General features: G+C 44.1%; 2 protein-coding genes and 2 non-coding genes across 15 annotated transcripts in view; all 4 read right to left on the bottom strand.

The window, feature by feature from the left end:
- Nucleotides 1–2,091: 2,091 nt before the first annotated feature.
- Nucleotides 2,092–9,400, bottom strand: ppiab (peptidylprolyl isomerase Ab (cyclophilin A)). Its single transcript, XM_010878357.5, has 5 exons — nt 9,238–9,400; nt 4,587–4,617; nt 3,340–3,428; nt 3,045–3,217; nt 2,092–2,468 (listed from the first exon to the last, which is right to left on the bottom strand). The coding sequence occupies exons 1-5, from the start codon at nt 9,304–9,306 to the stop codon at nt 2,336–2,338; spliced, it is 495 nt and encodes a 164-aa protein (XP_010876659.1). The 5' UTR covers nt 9,307–9,400; the 3' UTR covers nt 2,092–2,335.
- On the bottom strand, nt 2,905–2,989 carry LOC114840902. The gene has a single exon (XR_003782894.1). It is a non-coding gene; the product is annotated as a small nucleolar RNA SNORD35 (small nucleolar RNA).
- Nucleotides 4,440–4,523, bottom strand: LOC114840901. Its single transcript, XR_003782893.1, has one exon. It is a non-coding gene; the product is annotated as a small nucleolar RNA SNORD35 (small nucleolar RNA).
- Nucleotides 9,401–10,134: 734 nt separating the features above from the next.
- The window catches only part of zmiz2 (zinc finger, MIZ-type containing 2), a 28,377-nt gene continuing 19,990 nt past the window's right edge, over nt 10,135–18,521 (bottom strand). For 5 of the 12 annotated variants that reach the window (XM_034296849.1, XM_034296852.1, XM_034296851.1 and 2 more), the window contains exons 12-20: nt 18,176–18,328; nt 17,966–18,071; nt 17,709–17,866; nt 17,523–17,590; nt 17,331–17,399; nt 16,913–17,154; nt 16,692–16,804; nt 12,850–13,071; nt 11,934–12,452 (exon numbers count right to left, since the gene is read on the bottom strand). In XM_034296849.1, the coding sequence (XP_034152740.1) occupies nt 12,324–12,452; nt 12,850–13,071; nt 16,692–16,804; nt 16,913–17,154; nt 17,331–17,399; nt 17,523–17,590; nt 17,709–17,866; nt 17,966–18,071; nt 18,176–18,328 (1,260 nt within the window). In that variant the 3' untranslated portion in view covers nt 11,934–12,323. Of the gene's footprint in view, nt 12,453–12,849; nt 13,072–16,691; nt 16,805–16,912; nt 17,155–17,330; nt 17,400–17,522; nt 17,591–17,708; nt 17,867–17,965; nt 18,072–18,175; nt 18,329–18,521 lie in introns of all 12 variants that reach the window. The other 7 variants (XM_034296854.1, XM_034296856.1, XM_034296853.1 and 4 more) reach the window with 5 other exon arrangements.

Below are 18,521 nucleotides of genomic sequence, written 5' to 3'. Positions count from 1 at the left end.
AATGTATTTCAAGTGTTTATTTCTTTTAATTTTGATGATTATAACTGACAACTAATGAAAACCCCAAATTCAGTATCTCCGAAAATTAGAATATTGTGAAAAGGTTCAATATTGAAGACACTTGGTGCCACATTCTAATCAGCTAATTAACTCAAAACACCTGCAAAGGCCTTTATATGGTCTCTCAGTCTAGTTCTGTAGGCTACACAATCATGGGGAAGACTGCTGACTTGACAGCTGTCCAAAAGACGACCATTGACACCTTGCACAAGGAGGGCAAGACACAAAAGGCCAGAGTCTGGAGGAAGAGAGGAGAGGCACAGAATCCATGTTGCTTGAAGTCCAGTGGACAGTTTCCACAGTCAGTGATGGTTTGGGGTGCCATGTCATCTGCTGGTGTTGGTCCACTGTGTTTTCTGAGGTCCAAGGTCAATGCAGCCGTCTACCAGGAAGTTTTAGAGCACTTCATGCTTCCTGCTGCTGACTAACTTTATGGAGATGCAGATTTCATTTTCCAACAGTACATGCCCATACTTTTAATGTTCACACTTTTCAGTTGGCCAACATTTCTAAAAATCCTTTTTTGTATTGGTCTTAAGTAATATTCAAATTTTCATAGATACTGAATTTGGGATTTTCATTAGTTTTGAAAATATATCAGTCTGTGTGTAATGAATATAATATAAAAGTTTCACTTTTTGAATGGAATTACTAACAAATCAACTTTTTGATATTCTAATTATAGGACTAGCACCTGTATATGAAAGAATACAAAATTGAATCCCGAGGCAGACAAGGTAAACAATTGGTTTTGTCTTGAAGACCGGTAACCCAAATCACTTCCTGCACCTTAGATTCATTTGGGTTAGGCTGAATGCAGAAGTAAAATTTATCTTGCTGCATGTCTGAAAACAAATACCCTGGAGCTGGTACCCAGGTGCTACATCCCCAGTGTGTGACATTACCTCCACTGCACTGACTTCCATCAGAATCATGAAGCCTTTAACGCTTTCCTCTTGCAGACTGATGGTTCAGTATTGTAATAAGGCCTGAGACTGGGGAAAGGTTTCTAATGGTTATAGGGCAATTAAATTGTTTACCTGACTGCTCTGCGCACACAAATGTTTTATTAAAGGTGACAACAGGTAAACTAGTACCATAAAAATGTAATCATACCTACCTCAATGACCTATCCCTAAGTCCTAAACCTAACGCAAATACCCAACCCCAAATCTGTAGTAAAGACCAGCCGAATGGAAGGCTTAAGAGTAAAGCTCAAACCTGTCACTACGTAAAGTACACACACTGCGAGGCTATTTAACAAACTATTGTTTTTAGGATTTAAGCAAAGCATGTCACTGAATCCATCTACTTTGTCTCAAAGTAAACACTGACATGGCCCTATACAGAAATTGACTACGTATATATTTATAGTCTGCCAGACTGAAGGCAGTAACGAGAGGTGTGAATGGGGACCCTTTTCCAGAATACAATGGAACAAGCACTTTGGCTGCCAGGGAAAATGGCTCGGAAAGAGACTTGAACTGCAATATTTAACAGCACTGCTACCAGAAAGGCATGGACAGAAATCAAACAAAGCATCACTTATAGTAGCTTGTAATGCTAAACACCAAGTGCGTAAATAGTGTGACTTTGTCAACCTCTAGTGGTGTGTTGAACAGTTCTACTTGAGTCCCAATTTTGTCAAACAAGGTGAAGTGCAAAACCCTTTTCCTGCCTTGAGTGGCATTTATAGCATGAGTTTAGATATTGGTGAAGTCCATTAGAAGCATGATACATAAGCAAAAGAAACATTTGAAGGGGAAACATTTAAATCCAAAGAAGTTCACCAGTCAGCCAATGGATGCAAAATACTCAGACAATTTTCTTACAGGATACTGAGAAGTGGAACATTCACTAGCAAGTGTATAGTACTAGGAAAACAATATTTAGTGATCATTTGAATTGAGCAACAGTTCATATTACCAGACCAAAAATGTATCCTCGCAAATGTTGTGTAGAACGCTATATACAGAACTCATGCACTTAAACCTTGAATCCAATTTTCATTGACACCCACAGACCACTTTAAGGAGTCTTTAACCACTTTATTTAGATTTTGTTAAACAAATGTGGTCCTGATGGGACAATCCAAAAATGCCAACAAAAAAAAAAAAGCCACAAATGAAACAAGTTTAGATGAAGGACAAACCGTTCATTAAGGGAGAGGAATGTAAAATAAATCTGACATGGGAATGTTTGACACCATGGGAGGGATAGGGGGAGACGGATGAGGGGTGATGTAGGGAGGGTTTGCAGGGGGTGGACGGGGTGCTCAGAGCTGGCCACAGTCAGCGATGACAACCTTGGCACTGCACTTGCCGCTGGAGGAGCCTTTTCTCTCCATGTTACTGACGACTTCGATCCCTTCCACGACCTTGCCGAACACAACGTGCTTGCCGTTCAGCCTAGAGAGGGCGAGAGTTCACAGCCAGTCTAGGAAATCGACTACAGTCACAGCAAAGTGGTTCCTCAACAAGCTGGTGCTGCGGGATTCCTGAAGACTGGGTCAATCAGGAACTATAGAAACATTTATATCCCCAGAAATGACAGCTATGGAATGTGTTAAAACTAAACTGGTGTCCCGCTACTTCCCCGTACGTTAACATAAGTCAGCCCCGGAGTAGAGTCAGGGCTAGTAGCATTATGACATGAAGTTATATATACTGTTTTGCTTTATGGTCACCCATAACCTTTACTAACATCATACAATTGCATTAGAAGCCTCTGTCAGGGTTCACAGACAAGTTGCGCCCTGACATGCAGTACAGATGACAGTCCACCAGTGGGCTCTAGAGTGCTGTTGCTGGGAGCATTGAGAGGGGGGGGGGGGGGGGGGGGGAGGGGACTGCATCAGTCTGTTGCCATTAGGCGGTTTCATCACAACCGTAAGGCTTAGAAGACCATCGTGAAATGAACATCACTTGCAGAGAACGTGTAGTAAATGACTTAAGGAAACAGTGAACCAGACAGTTGCATCTCACCAGTCAGTGTTCGCAGTGCAGATGAAGAACTGGGATCCATTGGTGTTGGGCCCAGCGTTGGCCATGGACAGACAGCCCATGCCTGTATGCTTTAAGGTGAAGTTCTCATCTTCAAACTTGTTGCCGTAGATGGACTTACCCCCAGTTCCATTGTGGTTGGTAAAGTCACCACCCTGAGAGACAGCAAATAGTTAAGTTGCATGACCAATGAGGACATGAATGGCCAAGTGCAACGGAACCAGCCTAGGGCACACTGAGCCAAAGTAGTCACGGGCATCACCGTCTAACCCCTCACCTGGCACATGAACCCGGGGATGATGCGATGAAAGCTGGAGCCCTTGTAGCCGAAGCCCTTCTCCCCAGTGCACAGCGCACGGAAGTTCTCTGCAAGGTAAGAAATGGGTATTAGTGACTGCATGCTTGCGTGTAGGCAGAGTGGGTGTCAAATGCTAAACATGCTTTTCAGCCACTGACCTAGCGCTAGAATACACACAAGTCACATTTGAAGGCAAGCACGATACTGGTATTCTGGATTTAAAATGTAAAACATTTTTCATTGTTGACAAGGACACTGAAGATTTCAGAAGAAATTCACCCTGAAATTACAACAGCCAGGTCAGGCAGTAACAAAAGCATCCCTGAGACGGTTTGCAGATAAAACACTACTGAGCATGCAGTCCATACACTGACACTCCTTACTACAGCCAAATATTATACCACCATAAACCGTTATATTGGGGCACCACTGACTCCACATTAACAGCATGCACATGCCAAGTCCAGCACTCAAAGCTTAGTGTCAAACAGCCTTCCCCCCCCCCATAACAATATCAAAAGCACTTGTTTCATTAGAACGCAACAATTGAATCAGCTTGATATGCCACACTGATCAGAGGGCGACTCATAGCACATTTAAATGGCTTGGGCTCTTTCTCTCTGCTCATGGGACCAACGCCATATACTTAGGTTAGTTTAATACACCCACGCACACCTGACAGCCATAAAGCACAACCGCCCGCCAACCACACGTTCTGCACTGCAGCAGTAGTCCGCTGAGGCGCTCTGTGGTGACAGAAGCTGTAAATAGGCCATGTCTAAAGGCCTTCGTTCACAGGCTGACAACCAGGACACAAAAGGCTGGGCTCCAACTTGGCCCAGCGAAACCCCATTCACACAGCGGGCCAGGCCTTCAAATGGTATTGCTTACCAATAGGAAGCTGCCTTGCACACAAGCTTTTACATGCATCAGCTGCGTCACTGCATTTATGAACTGTAGTCACACAGCAATGCATTTGGTAACGCAGCACGCTCTGAAGGGAACATGCATGCCACCAGAAACAAAGGCTAACGGGACTGAAGTGGATGACATGACAGAAGCACCATTGAAGACTCAGGAGGACTGCATCAGTTTGGTTGCCATAGCAGTTTCGTCACAACCATAAGGCTTGGAAGACCATCGTGAGAAAAACATCACTTGCAGATAACGTGAATCTCAGGTATTCTCAGTGTCAAGAGGAATTGATTCGGCTAAGAGCATCTTACCTGCGGTCTTGGGAACCACGTCAGCGTAAAGCTGCAACAAACAAAAAAAGGAATTGCGTTAACATTACTCCAACAAAAGCGCACAGAGTAAGAGTTATCACTGATGGACAATGTGATCATTCTAAGGCTGGGTTGGCACTTGACTACAGGAACCAATGCAGACCAGGGAACGATACAGCCACTCCTCTACCCAGTCTGACATGGGGACAACTCCCCATGTGAGAATCACAAGGCCATTGTGGTGACCGGTGGGGCATCGCTACAGGAGCTGGGCACTTGCAACAAATCACATGAGGGACACCAACTAGCCACTACAGCTACAGGAGTTACTGAACTCTAGCTTCATAAGGTCTGTGCAGTTTACACCAAAGGATTTACAGCTACTATGGGACATTTCCTTGACTAACAGCTTAAAAAAAATAAAAAATATTACACAAGGACACAAATGTATTCCCAGAAAGTATTAACATGCTATATTGACAATTTTCTTGTTAGCCACATTTAAACAAAGTCAAAGGGAACCATTTCACCAGCCACTTTAAGGGCCATAAGATTAACACTGGGTATGTCTCGGCACAGGTCTTTCATCTTTCCGTTAGCATACGGCAGCCTCAGAGCACAAGTAAATATAAATAAGGCATTGTCATGTCCGGCTATGAAACTGAACATTTTGAACACAGCGGGCCAGATTGTGCGCTATAGCAACAGCAACCTGCATATTCATACTCTGCTTCAATGCAAAAAAGTAGGCAAAATGCTTCCAATGTGTAGAGCCGTTGTTACAAGAGTCTGTGCTCCACCACTTACAGCTGAATCCATTCAGCCCGATCTCTGTACTCCATAAGAATGTTGTCACAACCTGACACCCATCTCAAATCACCCACCTGCTCAGACTACTAGCAAGACCAATGGTACTGCTTTAATTCCCTGCATCAAGTTACTGATCTAGGATAAGCGTTTCCAAATACTTTTAAAGGCATTGAGATGGGCGGGGAAAAGAGTAATAGAAGCAGGGCTCCACAGTGTGTCCATTTTGTGCCTAAATATTTGGCTGGGATATCTGGAACATTACATTTGGGGAATGAACGCAATGGAGGAATTACCCAGCACACAGGTAATGATTAAGCTCTAATGCAGTGACTGAGTGCCATAGAGAATATACTGATTCATTGTGCTACCATGTTTCAGAGAACACATGCTTCAGTAAAGCATCCTTAGAGCAGATCAGCTTGCTTGTCACCTTAAATCTAGCCTCGTGAATTCACTGACAACACTAGAAGGGTTTCTTTTAAAGAGCATGTCCTAACTCCTTGTGCATCAAAGCACTATGAAAAATAGAACAAATAATCACATGTAATCATTGAACACTACACTAGCGACATGACAAACGGGACGTGCGTGTAACGTTTAAGAACACCTAAAAATACAGGACTGTAAGCGAACAATGAGTGGGAAGGGGAGAAAACCGCCAAAGGTTTTGTATTTAAGTAGCCAACAACATTAGCAAGCATACTGATGGGAAAACCTACATCGCAAATGAAATCAATTTTGTCTGACTTTGTTGTGTCCACCTCCAGGTCTGAGCATTCAGGTGTAAACACTGAGCGTAAAATGTAACTGCAGGTGCTGTTAGCACCATCCTTATCCCAGAAGTTGCTGGCTTAGTTAACATGAGCAACTGGGGTTACATTTACTTCCACAAACAGTGTTGATTCGGTTTGCTTGTTACAAGCCAAAGCGGACAGATTTACCTTTCACTAGCTTTAATGACCCATATCTGCCAGATGTAAGTTGTATTGCCTGAATAGCAATCATGATAGCTAGTGACAATTCCACATTTTCCAAATATTGAACATTAGTGTACAAAACCCATTAACTAGTTATATAATGACACCATGATGACTTGCTTATCCAAGTATGTCAACATTAGATTTAATGTTTAACTGTTCTTATTTCGAACTCCGGCAATGGACAGTATAGACCAGTAGCTACAGATGTTGAGTACCCCAACAGTACACATTTTGAATGTAGCCCCAGCCAAGCACAGCTGATTCAAGTTGTCAACTAAGTACCAGGCTCTCATTTAGTTGACTTGGGGGTGCTTATCCAGGGTTACAAAGCGTGCTGTTGGGGGGGGCACTCGAGGACTGGAGTTGGGAACCACTGGAATAGACAGGCTCTATGAATAAGATTTGTTTAATATATTGACAACTATGTAAACAGAATGAATAACAAACACCCATACCAGAAATGCTTGGATGTTCACTCGCCAACCCCAGTACGCACTTGCCAACCCCAGCAGCTATCATTGTATGCACTGGTGTTGCACCTCCGCCTAAGCAAGCAGCTACAACGCTTACAAAAAAAAAAGTCTAGCATGTGTTGTAATTATTTGTATGATCAGGAAATTGGGTGATGATAAACATCTTAGATGCAGAAAAGTAGTTTCCCCCCCCATTCTGTACTGTTTAATGAAACACCGGTCACCGGCATTTAAAACCTCCAAACCCCTAATACATAACCCCCAAATGTGCTTTGTGGGCATGAGCTAAGGGCAGCCACCTGCTTGGAGAAGAACTCTTGTGCTCAGTTTGACCCCTCGATTAGCTTCTACCTCTGGAGTTCAGCCTCCTTCATTCACTGAACAGGAATGGAGATTCATTGTTTCATTGCATTCAAAGAAAAGACGCCTGTAGCAAGCAGACCAATAAAACCTCAATAGCTAGCTCAAAGAAATAAACCTTCCTTATAAATATTCAAGTAATTAGTCAAGCCATCTCACTATTGTAACTCCATAAGAGCAGGAACAAGGAAATGGTTTCAGCAAACCATTAAAAATATTCATTTTCGTAACAGACGCCAACATTGGTATGGAGCTAGCATCCAAATGATTCTAATTAAATCCTTCAATGACTGCACCCATCAGTCAAAGCACCAGCCATTATAACATGGGTAGGATACATAATGGGTGTAAGGAGAGACAGAGTTTGCCCATCTAGAGTATTTCTGTACAAGCGCAGTGTCTCGACAGAGCTACTCTCCTCCCTACTTCCCTCCCTCCAACCCCAGACACACCCACATCTGGAGACCAGTACTTTTCCACTCAGATGAGGAACAAGATCAACTGGAAAAGGGAAGTCACCACCATTGGCATTGGGCCAATGCAGTAGGATAACGTTGGCCAAACTAGACCTATGTAGGTGGTGTTCATGGTTGTGCAAACTATATTTTTGATATCAAGATTCAGGACAGGCTTTAGAACAACATCTAGTCCTACAGACCGAATGGACTAGTTGAGCCTATGAAGCACCACAAGACGAAGCCTGCTATTGGCGTCATGGCCTCTGCATCGTAAACAATGGAGTCAGCTGCAGGGCCACGTGCTCCATCCCACGGGATAACAAAAGGTTGGAGAACAATTGTTCAAAACCACAAGAGAATGACACAAGTACCACAAACCATCAATTTCCCAATTATAAAGACATTGTATAATTTGTGTCCTGAAGTAGAAAGTAATTATGTTCTTGGGAATTTGCGCAGGCCTTGCGGATGTATATGCGCGCCTTCACGTCCACGTGCCCCGGGACGATCTAGTGGGGCAACAAAAGAGTGTGCCACCGCACATCCGAATGATCAGAATCCGCCACTGCGTTAACATATTTATGGCAATTAGACTTCCCAGGCACGCCATGACGATCTAGGTTTGTTTATAAATGGCAACTTTAACGCGTATCCCGACGCAATAATGAAAAACCCGGATTGTAGCGTAACGTTACACCGCTGCACATATGACTAGAAAATGACAGCAGTCCATTACAATTGCGGGCGTAAATAAAGGGTACATCGTTGCTGTAATTAACAAGCAACATTCTGGATTTCTCAACTGCACCAAATTTAACTACATCGTCTACGATGAGGTTTTTCGGGACGGTGTACACTTCCATTACCTCTTTCAAAATGGCATCTGATCTGGCTTCTACATTTGCCATGAAAAAAAAAATCTGAAAATGGCGTCCGGTTAAAAATTGCATATCCGGAAAAATTTAGAAACAAACCAGCCATGTTCATATTTCATTCCAGAACACCCTTTACCTTAAAAAGGGCACACTGCTTTAAATTTGCAGGAATAGCTCGTGGTTAGCGTAGCGAAAACGATAGACAAGAACCGTTATTTTACAAGTTACGACCGTGATAAACGCGCTTCAATCCATATTTCAGAAACAATTCAGATTCCGTGCAACAGTCATCGTGATTGGAATGAACAGGGTACAACATGTTATCTTTAATTAAATGTCGTTAAAACCCCAGGAAGCGCACAACTGGACAAGTAACATTAAAAAAGAATTCGTTATCTCGAGTGATAAACGTTAGACATTGTTTGAATTGGATTGTGGGGGAGTGGTAGCTACTTAAGCGCAAAGTTGAGGTTTCAGTAAAAGAAACGTTACCTGGCTAGTTTGCTAGTTAAGAGTTAGTCAACATGTCAAAATATAGAACACGTGGGGGACGAGTCTGACGGTATCCCGGGTGCATAGTTATTACTATCCAACTAGAAGCAAGAGCAGAAATTGTGACATTAGCAATTATTTCAGCTCGAAAGTTTGGTAAAGCAGAAAGTTGATTCATTTTAATAATCCGTTCTGCCACTTACCTCCATTAAAATCCTACCGGCGGGGGCATCGCCGATACTGATGTCGAAGTAAACTTTAGGGTTAGGCATGATTGGAATTAAACAGGTTTTTAATTTCGTGAAAATGCACGAGTACAGAATGCGATTACTCGACGGTGCCGCAGCTGAATCGGAACGGAAACACTACAGTGTACACAAAATATATATGCGCGCTAAGGAAGGTCCCAAGTACCATTGCAACCCAATAAAATGACTGGAATCACTGATAGACACCATATTCAACCAATTGAATGTCTCTCGGGTGAATAAATTAGAACAACGTTTTCTTGCCCTGCACGCCCGTTTGATCCGCTACTTTTTAGGGACGGACTAGCGATTGTCATTGGGATTGGCCCATTGTGGTTCAAACGAATGACGACATCGCATTCTGTCCAATTCGTAGCCAGGGTAAGAGTGGGTCTGTTTTCGCTGTGGTAGGTTTGTACGGTGTGAATTTCAGGGCGTCTCCCGCCGAATAAAATCGCCATGATGGCTCAAATAAGCGTTATTCACGAATCTGTATGGCGAAATTGGAACCGGAATGTTGTTTCGCTCACCACTGGTAAAGCCCCCGTCGACAGTATGTGAAACTGTTGTAATGAAAACGTTTTTGCACGAATTCTGAGTAATCCATTTCATGCCAGATTAGCAATGTGCTTTGTGTGTGATTACGTCTGCCTGCGCGAGCTACGGCATGTATGGGGCCACGCCTGAAATGTTGCGGGTGAATCGATTGTATCTGGTTGCTGACTCGAGCCTGGGGTCTGGTTAACATGAAATGACATCAGTGGGATATACCTCAGTGGTTCTCCCCTGTATCACACACATCTGCTAGCTTGACGGTCAAATAACTGTAAACAGACAACTACGGAAACACGATCAGAAGGAACATATTTTACTTATAAAACATAATGGAAATATTTCACAATCATCTTTAGAAAAACTGGTGTGCAGTTAAATAGGACAATTCAACATGTTACTAATTGTATACTGACAAGGGCCTCTAAGTATCATCATCATCTAGACAAGAATAAAACATGAGAAATTTTTACCAAGCAGATATTGGTCTTGTCTCGGAAGTCCCTTGTACAGTCTCAAATCATGGGCCGTATTCACACTGTTTCTCAAAGCACCCCTGTCCATATAATTCATTTGTGAATACAGGCATCATGAATTTGACACACTGCTGCTAGTTTAAACATATATAAGACAGATGTGCACAACTTTACCAACATTTTAATTACTCTAACAACAATATTATCATGATTATAAAAAAAGAATGATACACAGATATTCTTGAACAGAAACATTGCACAATACAAATCCAACTTTGGGTGCCCAGAACAATTCGGCCTGTCACACAAAATCTTTACAAAGCAATGATGACGTCAAAGACAATTAAAGACCCAGAGAGAGAAACCAGAAAGGCTGTTTTAAAAGTATGTTTCTGGGCTGGAGAGGAAGGTAAAGAGCATATTCACTCCCTGACATGGTGAGCACAACTCTACCACATATCTCAATCAGTGCACAAGTCCTGTATTCAGAAGGCTTTTTATTTTAACAGATGGAAGCTTCACATTATCACAAATGTGTCGGTACATATTTAAATGTTTAGTAAATGTATAGCTACTGTTGCAGGAGGCCGATCCCTCAGTGGTTGAGTCTCTGAACAGTAACTGAAAGGTGGCTAGATCGAACCACTGACACACCAAGGTGAAAAATCAGCTGTTTTGTCCTTGAGCAAGACACTAAACTCTAATAGCTCCTGCAAGCCACTATACAAGAATGTCTGCTTAATTAATAAAATGTGAAAGGAGGCAAAGACAAACAAGGGTGTGTCTGGAGGTGAGTTTCCAATGTCTGGTTTCTGACTCACCTGGCTCAAGCCATCCCCTCCTCCCCACTCAATCCAGTTATTCACCTAAAATAACCCATATTCTCTCTCTGTGTCTTTTTAATGTTGTCTATAGATCAGGGTAGGATTTTTTCTTTTCTTCTCCTAATCTCTTTTTTTTGTGCTACCTCAGCATGACATCATCTGAAGGTATAGATGTTGTCTGTCTTGGTGTCACTGCTTCATACTTTTGTTTTAGCATTCATAAATCCCCTTCAGAAAGTACAACACCATATAGTTTCTTTATGACGCAAAGACATATCAATTGAGAACAACTGTCTGTTCCTCATTCAAAGACATGTTCCATAATGATAAATACACAATGGAAAGCCAATATAACACTTTCTTTTGTGTTTCTAAAAATATCCTTTAAAAAGCTGATAAATCCTTCGGCTTGTGTGTTTGTTTATAAGAACATCAAATTTCAGTTCTAGCTGCTGGCCAGTGCAGGCAGTCCCACGTACTGTCTTGCGCATCACTCTTCGGGATTTTGTTTTTATTTAAAAGATTCAGAGTCCAATGAGACACTTCACAATGGGTCTAAAAACGCTACAGTCTTGACAGAGTTCCCGGACAGAGGAACAGTCATGTCTGAATCTGTCATTCACCTCATCACCTTGTGGAAGGCATGTAGCTATGGTCTATAGAAGGTATGGATGGGTAGACATGGGGAATGAAAACAAGAATCCCTCTCTGAACACCCAACCCCCCCCCCCCCCACCTGTCCTCCTCTATCCCCCTTCTGGTATAGATAAAGCTGTCCTAAGCAAGCAAGGAATTGAGTCTTCAGTTGTTTTCGAACAGAGAGAGCAGGTCGTCGTTACTGTTGCTAGGTAGATCTGGAGGACCCAGGTAGGACAGCAGCTCATCTGGATTGGTCAGCTCAGGGAGAAGCTAGATGGGGATGGACGGGTGCAGGAGGTGGAGGGGAAAGGAGAGGGGAAGGAGAAGACAGTGTTATCATTGTCATTGATTGGCACGTGTGGTTCGGCTTTTCATGCCAATAAAGCGTCTTGAAATTAACTGATTTCGAATAAGCAGAAAGGGGTACAGAAAGAGGAAGACTTAGATAGAAAGGTTTGTTTGTGGCACATGGATGTGGCAAAAAACAAGCTCTTTCCAAGAGTGAAGGTAGCTTCAGTTCCGCATGCCCAGTATAACTCAATCCACAGTATCACTGAACGAGCAGCTTGCTGTCTTTCTGTGTGGTTGCTTTACGGTTGGTTATCTTACTGTGGTCTAACGGTTGTCTTATGGTTGTCTTACGGTTGTCGTAGTAGAATGATCTGTGGATGTTCCTCCCCTGCACCGGGTTCACCCCGTCCCCAGTGAAAGAGGGAGGGTGGGGGTTAGTATAAAACCACCCCAACGGGCCAAGTCCAAAATCCACACCAGCAATATCACTAAGAATGCCCAAAACAGGACTTTGCGGTGGCACTGCATGCATCACATGTACACACTTAACCCGACACCTGCATGAATCACAGCCACTTCGTCATTGGTGTTGCATTCTTAAACCCAACGTGTAACTTACACTTTTTCCAAAGTGGATGTTTGCCATTGCGGCTGTTGCTCAATCTCACAAGGAGAAAACCTGTTTTTGCCGTGTATGTATATGTACTGGCTACCATGGTGTACCGTGCTGTAAAGGTATCGGTTACGAGTTTCCGTGTCTAGAATGGGCGGAGGTAGTCACTTACATCCAGGGTGTGATCAGGTCCCTCTCCTCCAGGACCGCCAAGGCCGAAAGAGCCCTCTGTCTGCAACCGGGCATTCTGGGTATTGGAGTTCCGCTGCTGCATCTGTCCACCAACGCCACCTCCGAGACTCTGATTACTGTGGAGACCCTGTTGATGCTGCTGCTGTTGTTGTTGTTGCTGCAGGGCATTATGGGAAGGGTCCATACGGCCAGAGTGGGACATCTGATGGAAAGAGAGAGGAGAAAAAAAGGTGGCGGAAAAGGAAGAAATGTAGGTGAGAAAAAGGGGGGGGGGGATATGGAGTTTAAAATTGTATGATGTTATTTGGAGGTTATATTCAGGGCTGTTTAACAGTTGTGAATGCATTAGTAGTAACATGTTACATAACTATGGAAGGAAAGGGATCCTCTATGTGTTTGGGTCCTGTATGTGTATCAAAAGGGGGTGATACATACTGTGTTACTCCAAAAATCTTTGTTGTATAGCTGAGCAGCTGTGTGTGTGACAGGCATGAGCGCCTGCATGTTTGTGCAAGTGTGTGTGAATGCAGTCTCCTCCAGGCCCAATCAAAAAGCTATCGACTTTACACACAAGCCAACAGGAAACGATAAATCGTACATACTAGCTTAAATGAATACTATACTTTAGACAAACACACGTACGCACTACCACTCACCCCAGTAAGTGGCTACAAGTTAAACTAAAGTACTGAATTGGTCATTCAGCCAATGCTTTTATTCAAAGCCACTTCGAGCAGACTGTGACTGAAGTGGACTTAGAATGACTCAGAATAGTGAATCTTGTGATAACACCTGTGTCTTAAGGTTGTACTTAAACCATTGACTGCATTCTTGTTTTAGTCCCGTCTCTTCCTCTTTGATAGTGAACTCTGTTAAAGGTAATATAGTGGCCTATGTTGGTGGAGCTGTAGGTTCTTTACAGTCTTAAGGACCTTTATGACTTTATTAGGCCAGTAGTGTTCTGCTGTTAACCTTTTGGTCTTAGATGGGTCATCAGAGTAGCCTGTCTGGCAGGATGAAACATCTGTTCATCAGGGCAATGTGGCCTTCTGTTCTCAACCCTGCGTTGTCTTTCCTGATTTAAAGGAGAAATACCTCCATATTGGTTGGAAAAGACCAGGTAGCAACGGATGTTCCCCTCCATATGCATGTAAAATAAGACTTTAACAATACTTTGTTACCCCCAACCCTAAACCTAACCATAACCCTAACATTTACCTCCGTATCCTAACCTTTACATAAGCCTAACACCTAAACCTAACCCCCAATACCTAATTGTAACCATAACCTTAACTCTATGCCTAATTCTAGGCTAACTCTAAACCTTAACTCCAAATCTAACCCTAACACACACAATCTTCACGACACTCTTCACGACACTCTTCACGACACTCTTCACGACACTCTTCACGACACTCCACAAACACCCCCACAGACGTAGAGGTGCGCACACACACACACACACACACACACCTACTCTCACATGCGTGCACCCAGACACACACCCAGATACCACAAGAGAGGAGTCGCCTTTTAATTAAAGGTAATTAAAGGTAATTAAAGGTAAGACTTCCACTGAGTCTCAGGAAAGTGTAGTACACATTGAGAAGGACAATATTGTGAAAACTGCATTTGAAAGCAATGTCTTTATTCACTAAAACATTACTCGATGACCTTCAATTCCATTTTCATGAATTTCCCAAACCATTCTGATGCATCTAAGTAACTACAAAACATAAATAACTAAATGGACTGGGATAGAAATTTGAAATTGAAAAGCAATATATGATGTTATTATTTTATATTACATTGGCAGTTATGAGTTTATATTAATTTCTATGGTGGTTTCATTTAGTATGATGTGACCTAGGTAAATGAGTAATTAACAGACCATAGGGTCCTCTGTTTATCTGTTGAAGAGATATTAGCTTGACCAGAGAATGACCTGGCATCTGTTCTGTGTTCAATGTGTGAGTAATTTGAGTAGGGGGCGTGGCCAGTGAAGAAGCTACAAAGACGCCTGTCGTACCTAGATTCTTTGGTTACTCGGAGTGCGGTCATAGTAGGTGGCCGTATATCGATTATTCCATGCGCATGTAAACATTTTAAAACATTTATAGAACTTTTTCTTTGTATTTTATTTTACAGGACCATGTAATAACTACTGTAAAACAAGTAAATGTGTCTGGGCAGTACAATGAGAAAGACTCATTCAAAAACTTTTTGCAAAAATAGCAATAGTCATGAGAAGGAAGGGCAAGATTTTTTCTACCCAGTATCTGGAAACAAATATGGATCCTCGGGGGTTGCGGACTGGTTAGTCAAACACAGCATGCCAAGTAGTACGCTATACCCAATAAAGTCTACCACACAGACCACCTTTGTTTGCCTGTCTAGTGCTTCAGGCCAATTGGGAGTAGGATTCTATTTTGGACATACTGTGGGTTGTAGAATTCATCATCTCAAGTGTGTACATATTTCAATGAATTTACAGCGAATTTACAGCGAAGAATAGTACACTTTGATGAAGGTACACACCACTGAAGTTTTTGACAGTTTGCCAGTATTCATGCAAATATATTGTTTAATCGCATCTGGATACAACACAGGGTACTGCCAACGCATTCCATTAACCCAAAAAAATAACTATGTGAAATAAAGATTTCAAGTGTTTGTTTTGGAATGACAATGTAGCCAATGTCTTCCAAGTATTATATCGACCTCAATCCCATTCTTCTGTTAACCATTAGGTGACCTTAATGGAGCATGTTAAATAATACCAGACCTGATGTTACCAAAGCCGTGTGCACTTGGGACGTGGTGTGGGTTTGTTTACTCCATGTCTGACTACAGAGTAGAGCCCGGGTGTGTTTGTGTTTACTCCCTGACTAACAACAGAGTAGACCCCGGGTGTGTTTGTGTTTACTCCCTGCCTAACAACAGAGTAGACCCCGGGTGTGTTTGTGTTTACTCCCTGACTAACAACAGAGTAGACCCCGGGTGTGTGTTTGTGTTTACTCCCTGCCTAACAACAGAGTAGACCCCGGGTGTGTGTTTGTGTTTACTCCCTGCCTAACAACAGAGTAGACCCCGGGTGTGTGTTTGTTTACTCCCTGACTAACAACAGAGTAGACCCCGGGTGTGTGTTTGTTTACTCCCTGACTAACAACAGAGTAGACCCCGGGTGTGTGTTTGTGTTTACTCCCTGACTAACAACAGAGTAGACCCCGGGTGTGTGTTTGTGTTTACTCCCTGACTAACAACAGAGTAGACCCCGGGTGTGTGTTTGTTTACTCCCTGACTAACAACAGAGTAGACCCCGGGTGTGTGTTTGTTTACTCCCTGACTAACAACAGAGTAGACCCCGGGTGGGTGTTTGTTTACTCCCTGCCTAACAACAGAGTAGACCCCGGGTGGGTGTTTGTTTACTCCCTGCCTAACAACAGAGTAGACCCCGTGTGGGTGTTTGTTTACTCCCTGCCTAACAACAGAGTAGACCCCGTGTGGGTGTTTGTTTACTCCCTGCCTAACAACAGAGTAGACCCCGGGTGTGTGTTTGTGTTTACTCCCTGCCTAACAACAGAGTAGACCCCGGGTGTGTGTTTGTTTACTCCCTGCCTAACAACAGAGTAGACCCCGGGTGTGTGTTTGTGTTTACTCCCTGACTAACAACAGAGTAGACCTCGGGTGTGTGTTTGTTTACTCCCTGACTAACAACAGAGTAGACCCCGGGTGTGTGTTTGTGTTTACTCCCTGCCTAACAACAGAGTAGACCTCGGGTGTGTATTCTTCACTGAAGCCTGAGGTGAGACTGTGTTTTACCTGGTCCTGCTGGTAGATGTTAGGGGGTCCAGGAGATGTGAAGTCTCTCAGGGTGGGAGTTCCAGGGGTGTTGGGGAAGTCAGAGAAGCCTGACTGGCTTGAATATCCTGGACCTGCCAATTCAACAACACACATGAGGGGACCCAGAGAATTCTGTGTGTGTGCGGGCGCTTGCGTGCGCACGCATGTGCAAGGTGTGTGTCCATCTCGTTTTTCCCTACCTTGGGTGTTGTAGTCCGGTGTGTTCCTGCCCCCTGGTGGCAGGCCCTGGTAGGGCGAGGAGGCTGGGCCCAGAGCTGCGATCATTTCCATGACACTGGGCATCATCATGTGACTGGGGCTGACAGTCCGGCATCGCTTCAACACCGGACCATCCGCTTCCTCCTTTATGTGGATGTCCGGTTTGACTGGCACAGGCCTCCAGCCACACACTGGATCTATGGTGATCTCCTCATAGTCTGAACTGAGGGAAGCAGTGAACAGAGAGCTTACAGAAGGAAGACAAACTAGGCCAGTCAAAATGATTTCTAAGGAGTCTTTTTAAGGAAATTCAGCTGTAAAACAAATTATGGTCAAGCTAATGAAGAACTAAAAATAAGCATAATAGGGCAGACTAATTCAGATAACAGCCAGACATACTTCTGTATGTATATTAGAATTCCCAGCATGTACTGGTCCACCTCCAGTCCCTCCAATAGAGCGGTCTTACTGTGGAAACACACACACACACACACACACACACACACACACACAGACAGATTAACAACCAACAGGTCTTCGTCTATAGGAAAGATGAGGCATGCTGAAAGATCACAGTGGTTGTTAACATACTTGCACACAGGACACCTCCAGGTCCCTCTCTCACAGTTTAACTGTAGGTAAGACTCCAGGTCAAAACACTGCAGAGAGACAGACACAGTTTAAATGTAACTCCAGGTCAAAACACTGTATTTCCGTCTTGTGCGCGCCTATGAGTCTTTCTGTTTTGTGCGTTCCACGAGCCTTTCTGCCTCTCACCTGTATGTGTCTACAGTCGTGTCCGCGCGCAGGCAGCTGGATGCGCCTGAAGGTAATGGGGCATTTGAGTGAGACTTTAATGGCCGTCTGTTCCACACCATCCTCCCCGTTGAGCCCAGGGGTCCCGGGGATGGTACCACTGCTGAAGTTCCTCTTGACTGATGGAGGGAGAGAGAGAGGAGTCAGAAATGAGACAAATGTGACGGCCCGTGAGGGTCAATCAAGCGGGTTCGGTCAGGAAGGGGTTCTCCACTCACTCTTAGTGACACAGTGCTCTGCGGGCAGTAGTCTCTTCTTCATGAGGCCCTGGAGGACCGAGCGCACCGACGGCCGGTGAACCAGCTGCAGCACAAACAGGTGGGACTGGAACCCGAGAACGAGAGAGGGCGTGTGTTAATTTGGATCCTCGGCGACCCTCTAGACAGTCCCCGCCCCCTGCCCCCGCCCCACGGGCCCCGGGAACTCACACAGCAGCAGGCGGTGACGGTGATCTGGATGGTGTTACGCCCCGGCTGACACACCTGCTTCAGGTAGAGGGGCTTGTGGGAGGTCTTGTTGTCGCCCCTCTCGATGGTGAGCGGTGTGGCGTTCACACTCACCTGTAAGCAAGGACCAGACACCTACATGACAGACAGGTGAATGGAGGATCGGCTGACACGCTCGGCACAGTCCTGACAGTGGCCGCCGGAGGGCTGATCCAGGACCACGTCCCTATACGCTCACTGTCCCGGAGCTGGGGACCCGTCCACTCGGTGAGACCCGGCGAAATCTCGGGTGAAAAACCTCCACCGTAGTCAAATTAAGACAAAGCTG

Source organism: Esox lucius, chromosome 14 (assembly GCF_011004845.1).
Source record: "Esox lucius isolate fEsoLuc1 chromosome 14, fEsoLuc1.pri, whole genome shotgun sequence".
NCBI lineage: Eukaryota > Metazoa > Chordata > Actinopteri > Esociformes > Esocidae > Esox > Esox lucius.
Note: the sequence above shows the minus strand (reverse complement) of the source record. Positions and strands in the feature narration are given on the sequence as shown.